This window comes from Gobio gobio, assembly GCF_949357685.1.
Source record: "Gobio gobio genome assembly, chromosome: 23".
In the NCBI taxonomy this organism is placed as follows: Eukaryota; Metazoa; Chordata; class Actinopteri; order Cypriniformes; family Gobionidae; genus Gobio; species Gobio gobio.
This window is the reverse complement of record NC_137119.1, coordinates 3,502,067-3,529,103: the sequence shown is the minus strand read 5'-3', so window position 1 is coordinate 3,529,103 and position 27,037 is coordinate 3,502,067. Positions and strand designations below refer to the sequence as shown.

The 27,037-nt window shown below is 39.0% G+C and overlaps 1 protein-coding gene across 2 annotated transcripts in view; it reads left to right on the top strand.

The window, feature by feature from the left end:
• itgb1a (integrin, beta 1a) overlaps nucleotides 1-27,037 on the top strand; it is a 75,506-nt gene that overhangs the window by 19,252 nt on the left and 29,217 nt on the right. For both annotated transcript variants that reach the window (XM_079805950.1, XM_079805949.1), the window contains exons 2-3: nucleotides 21,155-21,221; nucleotides 21,502-21,587. In XM_079805950.1, the coding sequence (XP_079662076.1) occupies nucleotides 21,155-21,221; nucleotides 21,502-21,587 (153 nt within the window). The remainder of the gene's footprint in view (nucleotides 1-21,154; nucleotides 21,222-21,501; nucleotides 21,588-27,037) is intronic.

Here is a 27,037-nt window from a genome sequence, read left to right as displayed (position 1 = left end):
ATAACGCTCCAAACCGCTGAGTCGACTCACTGATTCATAACGCTCCAAACCGCTGAATCGACTCACTGATTCATAACGCTCCAAACCGCTGAATCGACTCACTGATTCATAACGCTCCAAACCGCTGAATCGACTCACTGATTCATAACGCTCCAAACCGCTGAATCGACTCACTGATTCATAACGCTTCGAAGCTTCATGATGCTGTGTTTTGAAATCAACACACCGGGAAACTGCTTTGCTTTGGTCTTTTGCTGTTATATTTGTTGGCAAATGGGAGTTTGCGAGCTTCATCATTGTTTCACCGATATCTATGGTTTCTCCACAGGGGTTTGCAGCTTTTCGATGACGTTCGCGTCGGGTAATTACGTCACTTCAAAACGTTCCCATGGCAACAGGGGGAAATGGCGGCTCTTGTGTGAAGTAAACAAACATTTTTCAACTTTCTGCTAATATATATGACTTTTTTGCAACGAAAATGCAGGGATTATAAAATCATGCTAGCCCCGCATATTTTGCACACGGAAATAGGCAATTTACGCGGCGAAAGTGCAGAGTATTTGAAAAAATGCCGCCCCCGCATAAGTATGTGGACTTTGGCTGATTATGCATTAAATCATGCGATCGCATAATCGTGTTTTTCTGGCGGGACTACTTAGTACATAATTTGTAAACTATGTCATTTTTGAATGTGATAGAGCATTAAGCTTTTAGCGACATTTACCGGACAGAAATGTCGTCACATGCACGTTTTTCCGATGAGCCTTGGTTGCATACACCGATCAAGCAATATTGTCCTAGTATTGTGTTGGTCCCCCTTCTGCTGACCCGTCGACGCATGGACTCCTCTAGACCCCTGAAGGGGTGCTGTGGAATCTGGCACCAAGATGTTAGCAGCAGATCCTTTAAGTCCTGTAAGTTGTGAGGTGGGGCCTACATGGATCGGACTTGTTTGTTCAGCTCATCCCACAGATGCTCGATTGGATTGAGATCTGGGGAATTTGGAGGCCAAGTCAATTCCTCAAACTCGTTGTTGTGCTCCTCAAACCATTTCTGAAGCATTTGTGCTTTGTGGCGGCCGGTTCTCCACTGGTCCTTCCTCTGAGCACTTTTGATAGAGACTGACCACTGCAGTTTTGGAGATGTTCTGACCCAGTCGTCTAGCCGTCACAATCTGGCCCTTGTCAAACTCGCTCAAATCCTTACGCTTACCCATTTTTCCTGCTTCTAACACATCAACTCTGAGGACAAAATGTTCACTTGCTGCCTAATATATCCCACCCACTAACAGAGATCATCAGTGTTATTCACTTCACCTGTGTCAGTGGTCATAATGTTATGCCTGATTGGTGTGTATTTGTAAGATGAATTTTAACATTAGGCCAATTGCTTGAACTATTAACAACATTACAGGGAGCTTGTGCTACTAGTTAGTTATTCTTAGGGGTGCTTACTAAGTCAAGATGATAGAATGAGAAAAATCGTATAATATATTTATGAGCGAAGGCATTATTGTTGAAAATGTAGTTGCTTTTTGTAGCAATGAATGCTCTCTCCCTTCGTTTCTTGCGCTGGTGTCTCTCTGCTGCTGGGCGATTGCATACGTCTTGTTCTATTTGTGTCGTTGTTGAATTGTGGTTGGCTAAGTAATGTCCAGTTCAGCAGAAAGTGGTATTGATCCAGTCTGACTGTGAAGGATGGGATTGAACTCGAGCATTAGCACGGTCAATATTCCCCTGAAGGTCCATTTTACAGAAAAAGTATTACTTTTTTATAGCTTGAAAGTAAAGCAGAAGGTAATCGTTGCAAATGCATTGTTTGCAGCAGAGTTTTTGTCAGCCAAACCTCTTTGACCTATAATATGGGTTATTAATATTGGTCTACAGTACATGTGCTTTATTGTATTCATAAGGAAACTGAAATAGTCATGATTTTGTAGCTTGGCAGCAAAAGTATAGTTCCTTAAATATCTATATTTGCATTAAAAGCTCAATGTAAAGCCAGATTTATGTAAATAACCTCTCTCTTTAGCATAAGGAGTTCTGCTATTGTTTCAAGGCAAACTCTTGTGGAAAAGAAGTGCGCTTAATTATATCGAATGTGCACGTGTAGTGTACTTCAAATCTTAAAAGTGTAAAGGTGATACAATATTTATGAATTAAAAAGGCACTTAAGTGTACTTGGAGAGAGTACACGTTCATGTTTCTTAACACACTTAAAGGTCCCGTTCTTCGTGTTTTTTTGAAGCTTTGATTGTGTTTACAGTGTGCAATATAACATGTGTTCATGTTTCGCGTGTAAAAAAAACACAGTATTTTTCACACAATGTACTTATCTGTGTACCGCTGTTTCCACTGTCCTAAAAACGGCTGGTGATTTCCCTGTTCTATAAAGTCCCTCCTTCAGAAACACGTAACGAGTTCTGATTGTGCAAGCGCTTACCGTGTTGTAATTCGACCGCAGCTTAGCGCACGTGCCAGCAGTTCCTGTGTTGTGATTCGACAGCAGCTTAGCGCATGTTGGAAAGATCACGCCTCTTAACGTAGAGATGAATGCGTTCAATAATCTCTACAGCGTCCCTGGGAAAGCCAAACAAAGGTGATTTGACTCCTGGATGAAAATAACAGCGTCTCGACGACATGGCGATAAACACACTCAACGCAACAGTTCCTTTTCTCCACGCGACCGTCCGCTTCTCCACGTGGGACAGCAACAAGACCGCGCCCCCTTTTTCGCGTTTCTTTGTGGGCGGAGGTTAGTCTGTTCTACTGCTCTACTGACGTAATTATAGCAGGAAGTACCAGGATGTAGTCCAAGCCAGCCGTTCGCTGTAGGCTTTGAAAGGGAACTTCTGTTAAATAAAATATCTCGCTTGGCATTGAACTTTGAGCTTTATAATTTTACAGGTATTATTTATGCTCTAACAGCAACATTACACACTAACTAAAGTTTGAACAATGGGATCATGCGGAATGGGACCTTTAAGTACACTTTTGAAGAGTTCACTTTTGTAATAATGCCTTTTTTGTAAAATGTCAAATAATTCTCTGATGTCCCCAAAGTGTGTGTGTGAAGTTTCAGCTCAAAATACCCCACAGATCATTTTCTACTGACATTTTCTATAAATTGTCACTTTTTGAGGGTGAGCAAAAACGCACAGTTGTTGTGTGTGTCCCTTTAAATGCAAATGAGCTGCTGATCCCGCCCCTAAACAAGTCAAATCATTTATAATCATTAATCATATAATCATTTATAGTTTATAATCTCTGTAATAAGTGCTCTTTTTAATTAAGCTATAGCGTACTTCTTGTTCGCACGGGAAACATACGAATCGTTTGCTTTGCAGAACCAGTTATTATGAGTTTTATTCCCTGGACATACTGTAAAGAACAGTGACGAAACTTCAGATTTTACCCATTTTGACTGCTTGAGAAAACAATAAATATATCTTTAAATGAGCAACAGAAGGAGCTGAGAGACTTTCTTCAGGCGGATTGTTAAAGCTGGACCTCATTATGTGCTCACCCATATAAACCTCCAGACCCAGAGAAAAAAGCTTTTGAATTTAGTATTTTTTCATGTCATTACATTGTTTAGAGCATAAGAAACAAATGGAAAATAAAATAAAATTATATTTTATTCATATGTTATGCTATATCCTCTGTAGTTGACACCAGGACTCGGTTGTTTTAAAAAATAACATGAAATTGCATGTATAGGCAAAAATGGCATTTATTTTTAATTCAACAATCAATTTTTAGGTTTCAGGGTTTTTTTTTAAACAAACTTTGTTTGAAGATGATTCTGAACTATGTTATGAAAGATATAACGGAACGCATTGATATACCATTTTACTTTATGTGGGTAAAATGACCATACTTGGATTTTCCCATTCAATGCAATGTATATATACACTGCATCTAATTTGCATAATAATTTGTTCTTGGTGCAACATGTAATGAAAATAGAAGTGTAATAATGGGCGCATTAATTGGCAACATTGATCTAATATTTCATAGGAATATTGATATGTAATTTCTTTCCCTATTCACTTGTTGTGTCTCCAAAATGCCTGATAAACATGACTTAACCCCTAAAGCAGGGCCGGCCCGTGGCATAGGCGGAATAGGCAAATGCTAGGGGCGCCACTCATCCATAGGGGCGCCAAAATGTATTACTGATACTATTTTATTCATATTAATTTGAAATATTACCAAATAAAGCGCAAAAAACTTAACCAAGTCCCCCGCCTCTTCCCGGTCCGCCTCATCAATCTCCCCCGCCGAGCTACTTGAAGGGCGTCAGAAATATAACGCGCGATCAGTTTAACGTTGGGGGGATTTGTTGTGTCGCGTCGCCTCTCGCCGCATCTAATGTAGACAGGATTACTTTCATTTTTTAGGGTGCTTGGTCGCTCGCTCAAGGTGTAGACCCGGTGAAAGTTGCCGAATTGTAGTGTCAAAAAAGACAGAAGCCTCTGATGCAGGGAAGATAAGGGATACACTGCTCTTCTTATTTAGTATTTTTGTCTTGTTTCTAGTCTAAATATTTAAAAATTCTTAAATCAAGATGCATTTACTAGATAAGTAAAATTATATTTATTTCTTAAGTGAGTTTATGCTTAAAACAAGCTAAATTATCTACCAATGGGGTGAGAAAAATTATCTAGTTTCTGATTGAAATCGTGTTTCTGTCCCAAACAGAAATAAGATAATTTTTCTCACCCCATTTGGCAGATAATTTAGCTTGTTTTAAGCAAAAACTCACTTCATTTAGATTTTTTCCCCCCCAGAAAACAAGAAAAATATATCATATGTCATTTTACTTAAAATGCATCTTGATTTAATAATTTTTAGATGTTTGGACTGGAAACAAGAAGAAAAATACTAAATAAGAAGAGCATTTTTTGCAGTGTAAAGACAGAGGTAAAGTGATGTATAGGCTAATGAATGAACAGTTTATTTAATATTGCATAGAAGTAAAATACTAATGTTCGCTAATTAATTCCAGTTTTACCTTAAACTGTATGCAAGCAGTCGTTCTGGGTTCTCCAGAGGCCACAGACAGTGTATTTTGTCCAAAAAAATCATATCTGTTTTTTAAAACGCATGTAATATCACTTTTTTAATAGCCTAATGTTTTTATTCTACAGTTGTGCAGTTTTAAGGGGACATATGACAATTTTAAAATGTATAGTTCTCAATGAATAGTTTGTGCATGAATGCCAGATGCACTCTTGCTATTTGTGTTTAGGCTGTAGGGGCTATTTTTGTATAGTTTAACTATCATCAGCCTTTAAAAAAATTAATAATAATAATATCATGAACATAATGACGGGGTAGAAAGGACTGGACATCATATAAAACAACAATACATTTTTTTAAAAACATCAATGCATTACAAAAATAAAACAGTAGCAGTGTTTCCACAACTTGATACAAAAGGGGCACCAAGTAAAATCTTGCCTAGGGCAGCAAATTGGTCAGGGCCGGCCCTGCCCTAAAGAGACTCAAATTAGTCGTTTTTTATAATTCAGGCAAGTGTTATACATCATTATAATCTGCTAAGTTTCTATTTTTTGTGTAGAGTCACAATAAAAACAAATTGTTGTGCTTTTTGCTAAATAAAGAAAACAAACATGATGCGATCTGCCGCCTCTCTCTCAATGATGTCTAATCTGATAGTCTTCAGAAAATGACCTGTAGCTTAGAGAAAACTCACACAAACATGACACATATGTCTAAAGAAACGGTAAAATGTCAGGTTTTAAATAATGTAAACCAAATCGAAAACAAATATTCTGTGTTTATGTAATCTGTTTGAAAAGAGAGAGATGTCAGTCTTCATTATCCGCTAAAGCGACCACGGCCACGGATCGCCCGCTCTATTGAGATTCAAATACTGAGGCGATCCAGAGTCAACCCCAACACACACTTCAAGAGAAGCGCTACACTTCAGACACATCGCTTTGAGACGCGTTGAGGAATAATCCTGGAATAATTCTCCTCATGGAAAGCTGTTCATGTTCTGTTCAGAGCAACGGATTCAGGGCTGATTGTGGTAGGCTAAGTTTCTTCTGTTAGCATCTGTGAATATTAAACGCAAAAAGACCGTTTAAATATGAATCCTGCTGAAACATAAGATGTCCTAGACGCAAGATTGTTTAGACAAGATTTATTTGGCCTGTTTGAATCTGAAAAAAGCACAAATGTCAGAGCATGTCAAAACTTAAGGGCCCCAAAAGAGCTCAGACTTCTAGGGGTTAACTCATGGCGTCCACTACAGTGGACATTTATGAAATCAATGCCCTGTTTTGTAACAGAAAGTCATATTTTGATTAGAAACCCCATAACATTTTCCTGAGATGTTGATTCATAACAAACAATTTGAAAATTAATCTGATTTCAATTATAATTACGAAATATCATATTTCCATAAGCAGTGTTGGGGGAAACGCATTACAAGTAACTTTAGTTACGTAATAATATTACTTTTTCCAAGTAACTAGTAAAGTAGCGCATTAATTTTCAAATTTACAACTTAATATCTGAGTTACTTTTTCAAAAAAGTAATGCAAGTTACTTTTTCACATTAATTTGACTGACAGCTCTCCTGCCCCCATGTGGAGAAAAATAACTGCAGAGGTGTGTGTGTGTGTGTGTGTGTGTGTGTGTGTGTGTGCGTGTGCGTGTGCGTGTGCGTGTGCGTGTGCGTGTGCGTGTGCGTGCGTGCGTGCGTGCGTGCGTGCGTGTGTGCGTGCGTGTGTGTGTGTGTGTGTGTGTGTGTGTGTGTGTGTGAACATGAGGGTTATTGTAGTTCTAGATTAAATGTGGGCATTTATTTATCTCACTTGCACAATAAAGATTCTGTCCTCCTCAAAATGAATAAAATCAGTCGAATGCAAAATCAGAATACTATACAAACCTCCAATAATTAAATGTTAAATAAAAGAACTATTTTTATGCATAATCTACCTTTATATTTTATTGACCAATGTCTTGCTGCTGAGCTTTGATGATGAAAATTACTAGATTTTTTAGAATTATTAGAGTTTTTATTGGTAAAACTTTTTTCTCCTGTGTCCTATTCCTCCATTATCCAGAGCTGCGCCCTCTACTGTTCATGCGGGAATTTGCATTTTTACCTTATTATTTCAATTTTGGTATGAAGAGGTCTTTACCGTTGCACAAAAATATAACTTTTTTGTAATAAACAGAAACAAAAACAAGCCCAGCCCAGGAGAGTAACGCAAAAGTAACGTTACGCATTACTTTTCTTTTCGTAGTAACTAAGTAACTCAATTAGTTACTTTTTAAGGGAGTAACGCAATATTGTAATGTATTACTTTTCAAAGTAACTTTCCCCAACACTGTCCATAAGAGTGTTAAACATTAATGTCAGCCGTTTTTAAAGACCAAGACGTAGTTGTTGTCCTGGTGAAACCTCCAAACATTTGGTATCTCTGCAAAACCCAGAATCTGCTCTTCACAGGACGTCCATTAAAACTGTGACATGTATGATGTCAGAGAAATTCACTACAGTGGACATCATGTCATGGTTGTGTTTGGCCCTCATCTCAGGCATTTGTGGGCATTTTGTTCTGATCCCTCTTTCCCCGTCCAGAACGGAAAAGAGAGAGCGGAGAAGAAAGGGATGAAGGGTTTGAAGTTTCTGCCTGGATTTCGGTGTCCTGGAGAGACGGGCCGCCCTTTCCTGTTTTTCCTCTTTGCTCTCTTTTTAGTTTGTCTTTTTTGCATTTATCTTCGTGTTATCTTAATGTGTCGAAGAAAATTACAGTAGGATCAGAAAGTGCATGATGAAAAAGAACAGACTTTCAACAACTGCCAAGTCTTGTTGTGACACTATCTGTGTCTCAGAGTTGTACCAGGCCTTTACCACAGCACTGATAGAGAAATCATTCCCATGATGCTCTCTGCCTCTCCCCAGCATTCCTGAGTCCAGCTGTGAAACCTCACTGAACAGAGCCATGCTGTCTAACGAGAGGCTTTACATTCACACTCTTCATCAGGACATACACTCCAAAAAATGCTGGGTTAAAAACAACCCAAGTTGGGTTGAAAATGGACAAACCCAGCAATCGGGTTGTTTCAACCCAGTGTTTGGGTTGTTTTAAGCAAAGATTTAACCCAACCGCTGGGTTAAAACAACCCAATTGCTGGGTTTGTCCATTTTCAACCCAATGTGGGTTGTTTTAACCCAGCAATTGGGTTGTTTTAAGCAAAGATTAAACCCAACCACTGGGTTGGAAAACCCATTCACTGGGTTAAAACAACCCAATTGCTGGGTTTGTCCATTTTCAACCCAATATGGGTTGTTTTAACCCAGCAATTGGGTTGTTTTAAGCAAATATTTAACCCAACCACTGGGTTAAAAAACCCATTCACTGGGTTAAAACAACCCAATTGCTGGGCTTGTCCATTTTCAACCCAATGTGGGTTGTTTTAACCCAGCAATGAGGTTGTTTTAAGCAAAGATTTAACCCAACCACTGGGTTAAAAAACCCATTCACTGGGTTAAAACAACCCAATTGCTGGGTTTGTCCATTTTCAACCCAATGTGGGTTGTTTTAACCCAGCAATTGGGTTGTTCTAAGCAAATATTTAACCCAACCACTGGGTTAAAAAACCCATTCACTGGGTTAAAACAACCCAATTGCTGGTTTTGTCCATTTTCAACCCAATGTGGGTTGTTTTAAGCAAAGATTTAACCCAACCGCTGGGTTAAAAAACCCATTCACTGGGTTAAAACAACCCAATTGCTGAAAAAATAAAAATAAATATTTATAACACTTATTACGGCTAATTTAAATTTTGTTTATGTTGAAATTAAGATGTAAAACCCAATAAACATATATAATATTGATCTCCATTAAGTAACAATTTTGGTTAAGTCTAAAGAAAATATTTTGATTTAAGTATATGGTCTTTAAAATAAATGTTTGTTTTTTGTACTTCGTATGAATGTGTATTGTTTTTATTAAAATGAAATGTAATTCATAAATATAATTTGAGAAAAAAACAAAAAACAAAAAAAAAGTGTTCCAAATATTTTACTTTTATTAAGTTGTTCCAAAGTATATATTTTTAGTGTAGTCTCAATCGGAATCTGGTGTTTATTGAACCTGATTTGAGAATAACGTATGAAATGCCTTTTAAAGCACTTTTTCTGTCATTGTAATGAAAGCTTCGGTGTGTGTCCTAAACTCTCAGTGACACACGGGCTAATCTGGTCGCTCTGCCCGACATGCTGTCTGCACACTGTGTGTATAAACGGCACGCTGAGAGGAACAGTTTTTAACACACACACACACACTTACTCACACTGACTGAATTACCAAGGCTTAGTTTATTTACTATGCAAAAGACTCACAGCGCAAGAACTTTCAGAGGTGTCACAAGGTTATTATGATTTAATCTGGGCCGCCGCAGTTCCCACAGTGGCTCGCTCCAGCGTTTACAGGCTGGAATTCTTCATCTCTGCCCATTGAGTTTAATGGAAACCACATGCATTACATTCAGTAGGGAAGTAAAGGCATTTCCAGCTTCACCCTGGGCTGAGGCTGTTTCTGTGTCCAGGCAAGTCATAACAGCACTGGTTATATTTGTGATTTCTTTGGAACCGTTATTGACGTCCTGTGTAATTTAGAGTACTTGTACTTGCTTCAGACATTTCTTACATCAAGCCAGTGTCACTTTAAGAGTATCTGTCAACACTTTTGGATAATGATGTACTATTTGTCGACTATGGGGGCAGCCAGAATGTCTCTCAAATCATTACACTAGGATTGTACAGTTACATGGTAAACTATTGTGTAAGTCATGTGGCCATTTATTACTGGGGGGGATTTAGTAATGCTGAAGGATATTGAGGACGTTTATATGCTGGATACTTCCTAAACCTGATTAAATGGTTGAACTGGAGGACAAAGTCTTTTAATTGTGATTATCTGTGAAACGAGCTGTCAATGGAGGGTTTGCTCAACGGTGGTGTACACGAGATACAACTGGCTGTAGTTTAATACAGATATGAGCCCTTTCCCTGTGAAAAAGAAGTGTGCTTTATTGTTTTCAATACACACTTTAAATCTTAAATGTGTTGTATTATATATATTTTTAAACTGTACTTGCAGATAACATAATAATAATAATAATGAAATAAAAGGCCACTTGCACCAATTAAATCCAAGTGTACTCTAAGCGACTGTTTCTTAGCACACTTAAGTGCACTTAAAGCGACTGTTTCTTAGCACACTTAAGTGCACTTAAAGCGACTGTTTCTTAGCACACTTAAGTGCACTTAAAGCGACTGTTTCTTAGCACACTTAAGTGCACTTAAAGCGACTGTTTCTTAGCACACTTAAGTGCACTTAAAGCGACTGTTTCTTAGCACACTTAAGTGCACTTAAAGCGAGTACACTTTCATAACTGTTTCTTAGCACACTTAAGTGCACTTAAAGGGAGTACACTTTCATGACTATTTCTTAGCACACTTAAGTGCACTTAAAGCGACTGTTTCTTAGCACACTTAAGTGCACTTAAAGCAAGTACACTTTCATAACTGTTTCTAAGCACACATAAGTGCACTTAAAGCGAGTACACTTTCATGACTGTTTCTTAGCACACTTAAGTGCACTTAAAGCGAGTACACTTTCATAACTGTTTCTTAGCACACTTAAGTGTACTTAAAGCAAGTACACTTTCATAACTGTTTCTTAGAACACTTAAGTGCACTTCAAGCGACTGTTTCTTAGCACACTTAAGTTTTCCTTAAAGCGAGTACACTTTCATGACTGTTTCTTAGCACACTTAAGTGCACTTAAAGCGAGTACACTTTCATAACTGTTTCTTAGCACACTTAAGTGTACTTAGAGCGAGTACACTTTCATAACTGTTTCTTAGCACACTTAAGTGCACTTAAAGCGACTGTTTCTTAGCACATTTAAGTGTACTTAAAGCGAGTACACTTTCATGACTGTTTATTAGCACACTTAAGTGCACTTAAAGCGACTGTTTCTTAGCACACTTAAGTGTACTTAAAGCGAGTACACTTTCATGACTGTTTCTTAGCACACTTAAGTGCACTTAAAGCAAGTACACTTTCATAACTGTTTCTTAGCACACTTAAGTGCACTTAAAGCAAGTACACTTTCATAACTGTTTCTTAGCACACTTAAGTGTACTTAAAGCGAGTACACTTTCATAACTGTTTCTTAGCCCACTTAAGTGCACTTAAAGCGAGTACACTTTCATAACTGTTTCTTAGCACACTTAAGTGTACTTAAAGCGAGTACACTTTCATAACTTTCTTAGCCCACTTAAGTGCACTTAAAGCGAGTACACTTTCATAACTGTTTCTTAGCACACTTAAGTGCACTTAAAGCGACTGTTTCTTAGCACACTTAAGTGTACTTAAAGCGAGTACACTTTCATAACTGTTTCTTAGCACACTTAAGTGAGATCAATATGAGCCAGAGTTACAGGAAACAAAGACACTATTGAACTCATGACATGAAGTTTTATAATCGTATATAATACTGGATTTTTCCCAATATGTATTTTTACAGTGCACTCGTTTTGAGGATATTGTTTGTCCACGCGAGTAACATCCTTTGCCCAAAGGAGTCTGCACTATTTCTGGCCGGGGAAAGAGCCACTAGGAAACGGTTGGACCGGTGAATTATGGTTACTCTTACCCAGGAATGGCATCTGAGAGGCGGTATTTAAATTAGCCCTGCAGCGGTTCCTCTTTCAGGAGCTGAGAATAGACGAGCCCTGTTGGGTAATGAAGGTTTATGACCTCCGGTGAACTCAAGGTCATCACTCTGAAAATATGAGCAACAAAACATCTTTTCAACATTTCAAGGTCAGATCAAGTAGAGATGCTCTCTTAAAGGGACACGCCACTATTTTTAAAAATATGAGTTAAAGGGTTAGTTCACCCAAAAATGTAAATTCTGTCATTAATGACTGAGCCTCATGTGGTTGGACACCCGTCAGACCTCCGTTCATCTTCAGACACAAATGAAGATATTTTAGTGTAAATCTGATGGCTCTGAAAGGCCTCTATTGGCTCAATGCACTTTACTTAAGTGCACTTAAAGCGACTGTTTCTTAGCACACTTAAGTGTACTTAAAGCGAGTACACTTTCATAACTGTTTCTTAGCACACTTAAGTGCACTTAAAGCGAGTACACTTTCATAACTGTTTCTTAGCACACTTAAGTGCACTTAAAGCAAGTACACTTTCATAACTGTTTCTTAGCACACTTAAGTGCACTTAAAGCGACTGTTTCTTAGCACACTTAACTGTACTTAAAGCAGTACACTTTCATGACTGTTTCTTAGCACATTTAAGTGCACTTAAAGCGAGTACACTTTCATAACTGTTTCTTAGCACACTTAAGTGCACTTAAAGCGAGTACACTTTCATAACTGTTTCTTAGCACACTTAAGTGTACTTAAAGCGAGTACACTTTCATAACTGTTTCTTAGCCCACTTAAGTGCACTTAAAGCGAGTACACTTTCATAACTGTTTCTTAGCACACTTAAGTGCACTTAAAGCGACTGTTTCTTAGCACACTTAAGTGCACTTAAAGCGAGTACACTTTCATAACTGTTTCTTAGCCCACTTAAGTGCACTTAAAGCGAGTACACTTTCATAACTGTTTCTTAGCACACTTAAGTGTACTTAAAGCGAGTACACTTTCATAACTGTTTCTTAGCACACTTAAGTGCACTTAAAGCAAGTACACTTTCATAACTGTTTCTTAGCACACTTAAGTGCACTTAAAGCGACTGTTTCTTAGCACACTTAAGTGCACTTAAAGCGACTGTTTCTTAGCACACTTAAAGCGAGTACACTTTCATTTATTTTTAACACACTCTTTTATAAAGTGCACTTTGCAATTTCAAATTAAGTACATTTTAAATCATTATATTTTATATCTACATTATATTATCTTCAATTTATCATTATATTTTAATATTTTGTCATGCTTTGAAGAAGTCCACTTATTTTAATGTGTTGACTAACATTTTTTAACTGTAGTGTGTTAAATGCAATATTATTTAAAGTTCATCTATTTTAGATAAATTGTAGATTCATCATTAGACATATGTAATGACAAATGGATTTAAATACATGACATACAAGTTTCAGTAGAAAGTTAATTTATCATAAATGTTTGTCAGTACCATATTTTAAAGATGTTGAAGTAATTATGAAACGACATACAAAGATGCACAATTAAGTCCTACTCGAGTGCATGGGTCAAAAAACACTCTAAAGTTGCATTTAATATACATTTAAACTATAATACAGTTGCATTTAACATGCATATAAATATCTGAAAACATTACATGCAGTTATTATTTCTGTAAGAAATTTAAAAAGTGTGCTAAAGTGTACTCCTTTTATCACAAGTTTGCTACATCCCGCTCCAGGAAGTTTTTAAGATTAATTGAATGTCCTGTTTTGTTTGGCGATATGACAGGAAACAGGAAAGAAAACAGCATTTGTCAAACCTTTTACTTCAAATTAAGGAAACTGATTTTAGCACATACTGTAATAATGTTAACCGCTCATACATTGAATAGATTTCCCTCCACTGAAGCACTTTTGAGCCCCACATGGAGCCATACAGAGGGTCATTTATTAACCAGACGCAACACAAAGTCTCATGGGACACACTCATCAATAATGCTTTACCTGCAGGACAGACAACAGCCGGTCATGCTTTCAGCGGGCAGAAGTGCTCTGAAGCGAATGAGAGATCAATATGAGCCAGAGTTACAGGAAACAAAGACACTATTGAACTCATGACATGAAGTTTTATAATCGTATATAATACTGGATTTTTCCCAATATGTATTTTTACAGTGCACTCGTTTTGAGGATATTGTTTGTCCACGCGAGTAACATCCTTTGCCCAAAGGAGTCTGCACTATTTCTGGCCGGGGAAAGAGCCACTAGGAAACGGTTGGACCGGTGAATTATGGTTACTCTTACCCAGGAATGGCATCTGAGAGGCGGTATTTAAATTAGCCCTGCAGCGGTTCCTCTTTCAGGAGCTGAGAATAGACGAGCCCTGTTGGGTAATGAAGGTTTATGACCTCCGGTGAACTCAAGGTCATCACTCTGAAAATATGAGCAACAAAACATCTTTTCAACATTTCAAGGTCAGATCAAGTAGAGATGCTCTCTTAAAGGGACACGCCACTATTTTTAAAAATATGAGTTAAAGGGTTAGTTCACCCAAAAAGGAAAATTCTGTCATTAATTACTGACCCTCATGTGGTTGGACACCCGTCAGACCTCCGTTCATCTTCAGACACAAATGAAGATATTTTAGTGTAAATCTGATGGCTCTGAAAGGCCTCCATTGGCTCAATGCACTTTACACTCTCAAGACCCATAAAAGGCACTAAAGACGTCGTTACAAAGTCCATCTCACTACAGTGGTTCTAAAATAACTTTATGAATCGGCGAGAATAGTTTTTGTGCGCAAAAAACCCTAAATAACGACTTATATAGTGATGAAGATTTCAAAACACGGCCTCATGAAGCTTCGAAGCGTTATGAATCAGTGAGTCGATTCAGCGGTTCGGAGCGTTAAGAATCAGTGAGTCGATTCAGCGGTTTGGAGCGTTATGAATCAGTGAGTCGATTCAGCGGTTCAGAGCGTTATGAATCAGCGAGTCGATTCAGCGGTTCGGAGCGTTATGAATCAGCGAGTCGAATCAGCAGTTCGGAGCGTTAAGAATCAGTGAGTCGATTCAGCGGTTTGGAGCGTTATGAATCAGTGAGTCAATTCAGCGGTTCAGAGCGTTATGAATAAGCGAGTCGATTCAGCAGTTCGGAGCGTTATGAATCAGTGAGTCAATTCAGCGGTTTGGAGCGTTATGAATCAGTGAGTCGATTCAGCGGTTTGGAGCGTTATGAATCAGTGAGTCGATTCAGCGGTTTGGAGCGTTATGAATCAATGAGTCGATTCAGCGGTTCAGAGCGTTATGAATCAGCGAGTCGATTCAGCGGTTTGGAGCGTTATAAATCAGTGAGTCGATTCAGCGGTTCAGAGCGTTATGAATCAGCGAGTCGATTCAGCGGTTCGGAGCGTTATGAATCAGCGAGTCGATTCAGTGGTTCGGAGCGTTATGAATCAGTGAGTCGAATCAGCAGTTCGGAGCGTTAAGAATCAGTGAGTCGATTCAGCGGTTTGGAGCGTTATGAATCAGTGAGTCAATTCAGCGGTTCAGAGCGTTATGAATAAGCGAGTCGATTCAGCAGTTCGGAGCGTTATGAATCAGTGAGTCAATTCAGCGGTTTGGAGCGTTATGAATCAGTGAGTCGATTCAGCGGTTTGGAGCGTTATGAATCAGTGAGTCGATTCAGCGGTTTGGAGCGTTATGAATCAATGAGTCGATTCAGCGGTTCAGAGCGTTATGAATCAGCGAGTCGATTCAGCGGTTCGGAGCGTTATGAATCAGTGAGTCGATTCAGCGGTTCGGAGCGTTATGAATCAGTGAGTCGATTCAGCGGTTCAGAGCGTTATGAATCAGCGAGTCGATTCAGCGGTTCGGAGCGTTATGAATCAGCGAGTCGATTCAGTGGTTCGGAGCGTTATGAATCAGTGAGTCGAATCAGCAGTACGGAGCGTTAAGAATCAGTGAGTCGATTCAGCGGTTTGGAGCGTTATGAATCAGTGAGTCGATTCAGCGGTTCAGAGCGTTATGAATCAGTGAGTCGATTCAGCGGTTCGGAGCGTTATGAATCAGTGAGTCAATTCAGCGGTTTGGAGCGTTATGAATCAGTGAGTCGATTCAGCGGTTTGGAGCGTTATGAATCAGTGAGTCGATTCAGCGGTTTGGAGCGTTATGAATCAGTGAGTCGATTCAGCGGTTCAGAGCGTTATGAATCAGCGAGTCGATTCAGCGGTTTGGAGCGTTAAGAATCAGTGAGTCGATTCAGCGGTTTGGAGCGTTATGAATCAGTGAGTCGATTCAGCGGTTTGGAGCGTTATGAATCAATGAGTCGATTCAGCAGTTCAGAGCGTTATGAATCAGCGAGTCGATTCAGCGGTTCGGAGCGTTATGAATCAGTGAGTCGATTCAGCGGTTTGGAGCGTTATGAATCAGTGAGTCAATTCAGCGGTTTGGAGCGTTATGAATCAGTGAGTCGATTGAGCGGTTTGGAGCGTTATGAATCAGTGAGTCGATTCAGCGGTTTGGAGCGTTATGAATCAGTGAGTCGATTCAGCGATTCAGAGCATTATGAATCAGCGAGTCGATTCAGCGGTTAGGAGCGTTAAGAATCAGTGAGTCGATTCAGCGGTTTGGAGCGTTATGAATCAGTGAGTCGATTCAGCGGTTTGGAGCGTTAAGAATCAGTGAGTCGATTCAGCGGTTCAGAGCGTTATGAATCAGCGAGTCGATTCAGCGGTTCGGAGCGTTATGAATCAGTGAGTCGATTCAGCGGTTTGGAGCGTTATGAATCAGTGAGTCGATTCAGCGGTTTGGAGCGTTATGAATCAATGAGTCGATTCAGCGGTTCAGAGCGTTATGAATCAGCGAGTCGATTCAGCGGTTCGGAGCGTTATGAATCAGTGAGTCGATTCAGCGGTTCAGAGCGTTATGAATCAGCGAGTCGATTCAGCGGTTCGGAGCGTTATGAATCAGCGAGTCGATTCAGTGGTTCGGAGCGTTATGAATCAGTGAGTCGAATCAGCAGTTCGGAGCGTTAAGAATCAGTGAGTCGATTCAGCGGTTTGGAGCGTTATGAATCAGTGAGTCGATTCAGCGGTTCAGAGCGTTATGAATCAGTGAGTCGATTCAGCGGTTCGGAGCGTTATGAATCAGTGAGTCAATTCAGCGGTTTGGAGCGTTATGAATCAGTGAGTCGATTCAGCGGTTTGGAGCGTTATGAATCAGTGAGTCGATTCAGCGGTTTGGAGCGTTATGAATCAGTGAGTCGATTCAGCGGTTCAGAGCGTTATGAATCAGCGAGTCGATTCAGCGGTTTGGAGCGTTATGAATCAGTGAGTCGATTCAGCGGTTTGGAGCGTTAAGAATCAGTGAGTCGATTCAGCGGTTTGGATCGTTATGAATTAGTGAGTCAATTCAGCGGTTTGGAGCGTTATGAATCAGTGAGTCGATTGAGCGCTTTGGAGCGTTATGAATCAGTGAGTCGATTCAGCGGTTTGGAGCGTTATGAATCAGTGAGTCGATTCAGCGATTCAGAGCATTATGAATCAGCGAGTCGATTCAGCGGTTAGGAGCGTTATGAATCAGTGAGTCGATTCAGCGGTTTGGAGCGTTAAGAATCAGTGAGTCGATTCAGCGGTTCAGAGCGTTATGAATCAGCGAGTCGATTCAGCGGTTCGGAGCGTTATGAATCAGTGAGTCGATTCAGCGGTTTGGAGCGTTATGAATCAGTGAGTCGATTCAGCGGTTTGGAGCGTTATGAATCAGTGAGTCGATTCAGTGATTTGGAGCGTTATGAATCAGTGAGTCGATTCAGCGGTTTGGAGCGTTATGAATCAGTGAGTCGATTCAGCAGTTTGGATCGCCAAATTTCAGCAGTTTGGCGGTTTGACACACGATCCGAATCATGATTCGACTCACTGATTAATAACGCTTCGAAGCTTCATGAGGCCGTGTTTTGAAATCGTCATCACTATATAAGTCGTTATTTAGCGCACAAAAACTATTCTCGCCGATTCATAAAGTTATTGTAGAGCCGCTGTAGTGAGATGGACTTTGTAACGACGTCTTTAGTGTCTTTTAAGGGTCTTGAGAGTGTAAAGTGCATTGAGACAATGGAGGCCTTTCAGAGCATCAGATTTACACTAAAATATCTTTATTTCTGTTCCGAAGATCAACGGAGGTCTTACGGGTGTCGAACGACATGAGGGGAAGTAATTAATGAGAGAATTTTCATTTTTGGGTGAACTAACCCTTTAAACAGTTGAGTTTGACCGTTTTTGAATCCATTCAGCCGATCTCCAGGTCTGCCGGTAGCACTTTTAGCATAGCTTAGCATAGATAATTGAATCTGATTCGACCGTTAGCATCTCGCTCAAAGAGTTTCGATATGTTTCCTATTTAAAACTTGACTCTTCTGTAGTTACATCATGTACTAAGACCGACGGAAAATGAAAAGTTGTAATTTTCTAGACCGATATGGCTAGGAACTATTCTCTCATTCCTGCAAGTTGCTAACGGTCTAATCAGATTCAATGATCTATGCTAAGCTATGCTAAAAGTGCTACCGCCAGACCCGGAGATCGGCTGAATGGATTCGAAAATGGTCAAACTCAACTGTTTAACTCTAGAGCAGGGTTTTTCCTACATTGAATTTTTTTTGGCGGCCCGCCAAAGCCTTGATGAGTTATTGTGATTTATGATTGATGTAGGATAACTGCTGCGATTGCGTTAACTGAGTGACAGAGAGAACGACCAGAGAGCTCCTCCCTCTCTCTGTCTTCAAAATAAGCATTCTTAGCTTTCTAATATTTCACATATTACGTTAATCAAAATCAAAAGGTCGGAAGACCGAATCCATGTTGCACGTGGCGCTATCAGACGAAGTCTTCCTTTAATTACCGCTGGGTGTGAAATGCGCTCAAAAAACGTTGACTCTTCTCTGACCAGCTGACAAAAACCATACTTTCAATAAACGGGAAACAAATCCTATCCGGTTATGAAGTGTTTTCTGTGTGTTGACAAATCTTTCGCGATGTTCTAACAGACGGGATTCGAACACACGGGATTCGCATCTGCTAATGTTCGATTCGCGACCTAATGACTCCTTTGAACTGAATCATTTTAGCGACTGGTTAGAACTGATCTGTCCAACACTGAACTAACAAATCAGTTTATTAATTTACTCAAAACGCATCTGAAATGAGAACATAAGTGTGCTTACACAATTTAGCAAGAGTGGGTGTAAGAGTTAGTTTTAATTATCCACAGTCTTTCAGCTTATTTATGTTCACAATGTGTAGTAAAATAAATAGCCTATACATCATTTAGTTTAGACTGGAGTGAGGTGAACCCAGAACAAAGTTGTTATTAGCTAGCTTATCATTTTATGAAATTGTATATGGCAGAAAATTAGGCTATTTGTTCTTTTTGTGTGTGTGTGTGTGTGTGTGTGTGTGTGTGTGTGTGTGTGTGTGTGTGTGTGTGTGTGTGTGTGTGTGTGTGTGTGTGTGTGTGTGTGTGTGTGTGTGTGTGTGTGTGTGTGTGTGTGTGTGTGTATGGACGACCATGTCTGTCAGCCACCACCGAAGACCATTTTTGACCCAGGAAAAACCCTGTAGAGGAGTCGGAAAATGAGCCTGTTTAAAAAAAAAAAAGTGGAGTATTTCTTTAAAAATAGGTCTATTATGCCCCTTTTCACAAGATGTAAGATAAGTCTCATGTGTCCCCAGAATGTGTGTGTGAAGTTTCAGCTCAAAATACCCCACAGATCATGTTGTAAATGCCCATTTTTTAGTGGAAGGAAAAACTTGCTGTTTTCGTGCATGTATCTTTAAATGCAAATGAGATGCTGCTCCGCCCCCATTTCCAAAAGAGGGCGGAGCCTGTACAGCTCATGCCTCGGATACTCTGCCAAAAGCGAAAACATTGGTTTGGATTTGACTCACGTGACATTGCAGTTCTTCATCATCATAAGAGTTTATGATCTACATGCGTTTTAAAGTCATATCAATCTAAATTCTGAGATATAGTTTTCTGAGCGCACACACACACACACACACAGACACACACACCTGAAGCACGCGCACAGAAAGCTGTGTGTCAGACGGAGCGTCCCAAGTTCTCTTAAACGTCTTGTTGCGCTTAACCTTGTGTGTGTTTGACAGTTTATGTCAAAAACACACACAGTTCACATAAACACAGTCGGTTATGTCTTTGAACGTAAACGTGTGTATTAGATCTGTGTATTGTAGGATATTATACAGTACCGACTGCTATATCTGCTGTTAATATGAACCAAACAGAAAATCACTCACTGCTCTCGACTGAGTAACTTTAGTAGCTTTAATAAGAACACATTTCTTGCTCTGATAGGAGATAAACATGACAGACTGTGTATGGCTCACTGAGGGCGGGGCCTATGCGAATAGGGCGGAGTCTGTCAGCAGTCGTGGGCGGGGCCTATGCATATGTGAATCTGCAAACGCTTGTTCTGAGACACTGCTTATGATTTATGGGATTACAAAAAGAGGAGTGTTGTGGATTTTTACTATTATAGGGTGGTTGTGTACACACACCAACACACATTTATGTTTAAGTGAATTTTGCCTCATAGGTCCCCTTTAAATGTAAATATATATATATAGATTTGATCACTGATCACTGAAAGGATCTTTGGTGAACTTAAAATGGTTATTTTATGCCTTTGCTGTGAAAACTTTGGAACCGTTATTTTTATTAGCTTAAAGTGCACATTGCTTGAGTGTCCCAGTGTCCCTTGATATATAACATACATTCATTGATTATCATAGTCATATCCTTTTTTAAGTATTTGTCAAAGATCCTGGTCATTGAAACTGTCATTGATGCCTTATTTTTACCCTTAAAATATGCCATTTATTTTTAAGAGTGATACATGTTAAATGTTCTTCATGGATGCCAATAAAGAACCTTTATTCGTCAAGTCATTTCTTAATGAGCTTAACTATCCCTTATCCAAGCACCGGGATATGGAGAAATTTACCCAGAAGCTTATATTTTTATATTTAAGGCTGTTTAGGGGATTATTAAAATGTCAGTTTGAAAATGGTTATTTTAAGAACTGTTCATTGGGGAACCAAAAATGTGTGTCCCTTTCTAGTGTGCCTTTATATATAACAAACATTCATTGATTATCATAGTCATATATGCTGTTTTTGTATTTGTCAAAGTAATATTAAAGATCCTGGTCATTGATTTCTATTATTTTTACCCATAAAATATGATTTGTATTTTCATAGCCCAATGATGATGGCTTCATTCAGTCATATTAAATCGTATAATTATAATTGATATGCTATATAAGCTTAGTTACCACATGTATTGTGTTCTGGAATAAATGATGCCTGTTTTGAAAGTGAATCCACTGCTTATGGTTTTTGTTTTTTTGTTGTAGATGGACCTGAAGCTGCTTTTCATATCAACATTATTAGGGATGATTTGTGGCAGCCGAGCACAGCAAGGTAATGTCAACTTTCAGATCCCCGAAGCGTGAAATGCTGTCCTGTAACTCAGAATTAATAAGCGCTGGGTTTCTACTGAGCATAACTAACTGAGGTTCTCGTTCTGCTGTTAAATACTGCTGTCGTTACTCAGAGGTCGCTCCACCCAGTGCGGTCGGAGCATTATCCATAATGGAAAACATAGAGTAGTCATCTCTGGCTCCAATTACAGTAAGCCAGAGCGATGTAAGTGAATGGACTCTGGGCAGATCTGAAACGCTCTGTCTCTTGTGTTCTGCAGAGGGCAACGAGTGCATCAAAGCCAACGCTTTATCCTGTGGAGAGTGCATACAAGTGGGGGCTAAATGTGGATGGTGCACTGATAACGTGAGTAGCTTTCAAATGCCATGTGCATTCTTTACTTTAACTCTCCACTGATCAAACAAACACATGCAGCATCACACTCATAGATGTACTGATGCTCAGAGCAACAGCATGATTATGATATTGCTTGTATACAACAGGTCAATAAATGAGAGGCTAGTATTGAGTAACAGAAGTGACGCCTGTAACGATGGATCCACTGGAGGCAAGTTTGAAGAACCCAAGTGTAGCTTATTCCAAAACAAAACATCAACAGATGCAAAATTACACTAGACTAGACATGGCAATTTCAAAACACTGCTCCATGAAGCTTCGAAGCTTTACGAATCTTCTGTTTCTAATCAATTGGTTCGGAGCGTGTGTTTCAAACTGCCAAAGTCACATGATTTCAGTAAACGAGGCTTCGTTATGTCATCACTGTTTTAATGAGACATTAGTATAATTAAAAGGAATAATAGTAGTTAAAGGGTTAGTTCACCCAAAAATGAAAATTCTGTCATTAATTACTTACCCTCATGTCGTTCGACACCCGTCAGACCTCCGTTCATCTTCAGAACACAAATGAAGATATTTTAGTGTAAATCTGATGCTCTGAAAGGCCTCCATTGGCTCAATGCACTTTACACTCTCAAGACCCTTAAAGGGCACTAAAGACGTTGTTACAAAGTCCATCTCCCTACAGTGGGTCAACAATAACTTTATGGGCCCTATTCTAACGATCTGAAACGCAAGTGTCAAAGCGCGAAGCGCAAGTAACTTTGTGGGCGGGTCTCGGTGCTGTTGCTATTTTCCCGGCGGGATAAATGGCTCTTGCGCCCGGCGCAAATCTAAAATGGGTTGGTCTGAAGTAGCTTCATTATTCATAGGTGTGGTTTGGGCGTAACGTGAATAAACCAATCAGAGCGTCATCCAACATTCCCTTTAAAAGCAGGTGCGCAAGTTCCATTATGGATTGCTATTATTATGGCGTATTTACCAGGCGCACGCCAGGAGCGGTTCACAGCCGAGGAGACTGATGTGCTTGTAAGAGCAGTGAAAGACAGAGAAGTGAAGCTGTAATGTTGTACATTATGGTAAAGGTGATTTCACAGTCTTTTTTTTTTTCAGTCTTTCAGTTTTTTTCAGTTTTTCAGTCGATTTTTTTTCCTGGTTCTTGACGGACAAACCAATTTGTCAGATGTCCTTATATACATATATGTCTTGCCAGAAGTTGCCACTATTGGGTAAACAGGTCTTATCCTTAATTATTACAATTAGCCTGAATCATTTGTAAGCTAGATTTATGCCTATTTTTTCACATCTTCGTGGCACACCACAATGATTTCCGTCATCTCATGTGTTAATATTTTTTTAGTGTAACAATTTATGATTTGCAAAAATAACTGTTGCATCTGTGTAGATTACATGAGCAAAGTGTATGCGCGTTGTGCACGCTATACATTATGGTCAAGCATGCGCCCTTAAAATAGCATAATGAACAACGCGCAACGCGCCACTGACTTTAGACTAGGTTTTTTCTGGTCAGTGGCGCAATTGTTTAATGGAACAGCAAAATAGCACCAGGGATTGTTTGCGCCGGAACACGCCTCCTTTTTTGCGCTGAACCGCCCAGGGAGCGCAAGTTCATTCACTAGTTTAGCGACGTGCTTCTGTGGAGGGAAAAGCGCGCTTTGCGCGGGTGTAAAATAGGAATGACACATGCGTCGGTGTACAAAGTCAATTGCGCTGGGTGCAAGATAGGGCCCTATGAATCGGCGAGAATAGTTTTTGTGTGCGCAAAAAAACCCTAAATAACGACTTATATAGTGATGGCGATTTCAAAACACGGCCTCATGAAGCTTCGAAGCGTTATGAATCAGTGAGTCGATTCAGCGGTTTGGATCGGCAAATTTCAGCAGTTTGGCGGTTTGACACGCGATCCGAATCATGATTCGACTCACTGATTCATAACGCTTCGAAGCTTCATGATTCCGTGTTTTGAAACCCTGCAACTCAGTCTGGAAACCTGTACATTCATTTCTACTGCTTCTGTTACACCTTTGCGGGAACCAATCACAGATTTGCACGCTATTGGCGGGTTTAACACAATGACGGATAGAGAAGGGATGGATCGATGCCCGTTGATCACACCTCTTGTGGTCTGATTGGTTGAAGGACTATCCAATTGCGTACAGAGTCATTTAATTTATGCTATTTGATCCCAGACAAATGTTCAATCTTAAAAACAATAACAAAATAACAAAAGTCCCCACAGGGCTGGGAAACACAGGCTGGGACAGTCTGAGCCATCCATGACAAAATCATGGCAGAGCCGAACTAAATGACTCAATATAAGTCATTTGATATGAATAGTTATGGCAGATTTGCCAGGAACCGTAATGGAGGATAAGTGTTGTCATTCCATTCATGCTAGGAAATCTCATTCCACATGGAAACATTATGGTGATGCTTGAGTTTGTGCTTATACGAGTCCTTATAAGGAATTTTAAACATCAATAAAGCAAAATTGATTAAATCAATTTCATAATTTTGTTACTGAATTTTAGAATATCAAGTTTAAAAATGTTCTATTTATTATATGGTGTTTAATTTTTGGTAGTACTGTATACATAATTTTGCATGAGAAATGTGAACCGCCATTCTTTTAAAAAATAAATGAATATCTATTCAAATCTATTACATGTTTCTTGAGCAGCAAATCAGCATATTAGAAGGATCATGTAACATTGAAGACTGGAGTAATGATGCTGAAACTTCAGCTTTTTAACAGGAATAATGTGTCTGCAAGAACAAAAGTCCTGACTGAGCATCAGACCGACTGCAACAATGAGCAATTACAGACTAATTAAGATGATTTCAGGCAAGATGGCGGAAAAATTACAAATATAGTCACTAGTTATATGATTTAAGAGTTTATCACTTTTGACCACCCTGTGACCAAATTGATGTGGTGTGGTCAGAGTGAGAGGACATTAGCTGCGTTTTCATTACCCTTTAAATTGCGCAAATTGAAATTGCGAATTGAAAATATGCCCAATGGAAACTAGTCTCCCATAAAACTCCCATATATCGCAAAAATATGTTTACGCTCACATGAGGTGGATTTTCAGCCAATTCGAAAAAGGAATATTTCATAAAACTTCAATGGAAACAGTTTTTTCGCATTTACAGGTCACCTGGTGAAATTAAAAGGTTACATTTTTTAAAGATTGTGCCATATGTTTGGACAGAAGATGAGACAGAGATCTTTATTAAAAGACAAAAGAATTTACGGGAATACTGGATGCTAAACAAAGAAATGCCACAATTGATCAAGACCTTGAAGCAGAGGGAGAAACACCCAGAAACACCTCATACGCTCCAAGCCTTCGATTAAAAATAATGGCTAGTGCGGTGGCTGGGGTCAATGTAAACCTACCAACATCTGTTGCCGTGATTTTTGGAATGACTTATCATGAGAGGAAAAAAATTCTGTTTTAATTGCATCTGTAAATGGAAACGGTGTAATTTCGCAATAGTTTTTTATCCACATTTAGAAAGTAGGGTAGCACGGGGCAGAACCTAACGCGGGGTTAGTTGTAACGCGCATGTTTTAACCCTTTCCACACATGCCAGAATGACAAAACTTAGTGTATTTACTAGTTGCCATATCAACATTATTTAGAGAAAAAATAGCGCCAAAATTTAAAAATCTCTGGAAGATATTACTGAACATAGCAAAAGTAAATTTCTTACTTAAGTTTAGTTTTCATCTCTGTTTTTTGTGTTTATTTAAAATAAGACAAATCCGATATTATTTTAATCTTATATCTGTTATTTATCAGTTGAGATGTTCTTTAATGCTGATCTAACAGCAGAAGACACGAGCCACGGTTTACATCCCAGTTGTGCAGATGGAGTGTGTGTTAACACTGCGTTACAATGAGCCCCTGTTAGAAATATGCCATTATATTCTATACTTTTATGAATTCTTTTGAGAAAAAGGGTGAATAATGACTGAGAGTTAATGTTCACAAATTATTAATTATTATTATGTTTTGAGCTGTATAGCTGTATTTAGCGATGTGTTTGTAGTCAAACTCAAAAATGCTTATATTTTTAATGATAAAAAAATGCCATTATTATGTTTTAAAAAGTTAATAATTGTATTTTGTTGACAAAATATTTTAGTTTGTCTTGTATATTTTTTGGATTATATCAGGTAACATTTTAAGCTGTTATTTGCTCATGTTATAATGTACCCCACCTATGGGGCATGTTGTCACATTTCACTTCCATTTTTTCGGGGTAAATCAAGAAAAAAGTATACACTGTATTAATGAAACAAAACCACATAATTGTACTAGACATGTGTGCAATTAATGTGGGAAACAATAAATACTCTGAACCCCAACACAAACTGAGAAAGTCAAAAAGCGTTAGGTTGTGCCCCGCTCTCCCCTACCGCAAAAGTTTTGCGCAAATCTGTAATGGAAACGCGGCTAGTGACACATACAAAGTTTGGTGTCAATATGCCAAAGCATTGCAGAGATATAGCCTCAGCCTCCATACGAAAGCAGTTTTGTCTGTCGACATGAAATCCATATCTCTTTGCCGGCATGGTCTGAAGATGATCTGAGTCGAATTTGGTGAAAATTGGACAAACGGTCTAAGATGAGTTTGAAAAAATAGGTTTTTAAAGAAAATCAAAATGGCGGACAAGAAGTTCGTCTGACTACGGCAAAATTGGTATCTGTGTTCTCAACATGACCCAAGGAATGTATTAGTACAATAGCCAAAAAACACATCAAAAGGGACATGCAATGGACTGATAGGAGGAGTTCGAAATAGGACACTCTAAAAATTCTGGGTTAAAAACAACTCAAGTTGGGTTGAAAATGGACAAACCCAGCAATTGGGTTGTTTTAAGCAAACGTTTAACCCAACTGAAAAGTTAAAGCAACACAATTGCTGGGTTTGTCCATTTTCAACCCAACTTAGGTTGTTTTTAACCCAGAATTTTTAGAGTGTACTATTTCGAACTCCTCCTATCAGTCCATGGCAACAAAACAGTTATGGCCATTTTGAATTTTGTCGTAAAATGCGATATTTTACAAACGCATTGGCATATCATCACGAAACTTGGTATGTGTCTTTGGCACCATGCCCTGAAGGTACTTAAAAAGTTTCGGGGCAGCACCACCTTGTGGTCAAAACTTATACAATTCATAAAAAGAATGCTAATAGCTTTTGATGTGTTTTTTTTTGGCTATTGTACTAATACATTCTTGATCTTAATACATTCCTTGGGTCATGCTGTGTGTAGGTTTTTCAGAAAATTATAAATGGTGGAAAAATGTTAATGATGGAAAATAATCGACTTGACAATCAAATCAAGGAATTTTGTTTCCAGCCCTTATGGTTCAAAAGTTATTGGCATAAACGCGAGTACAAATTTGGACAGTTGGTGGCGC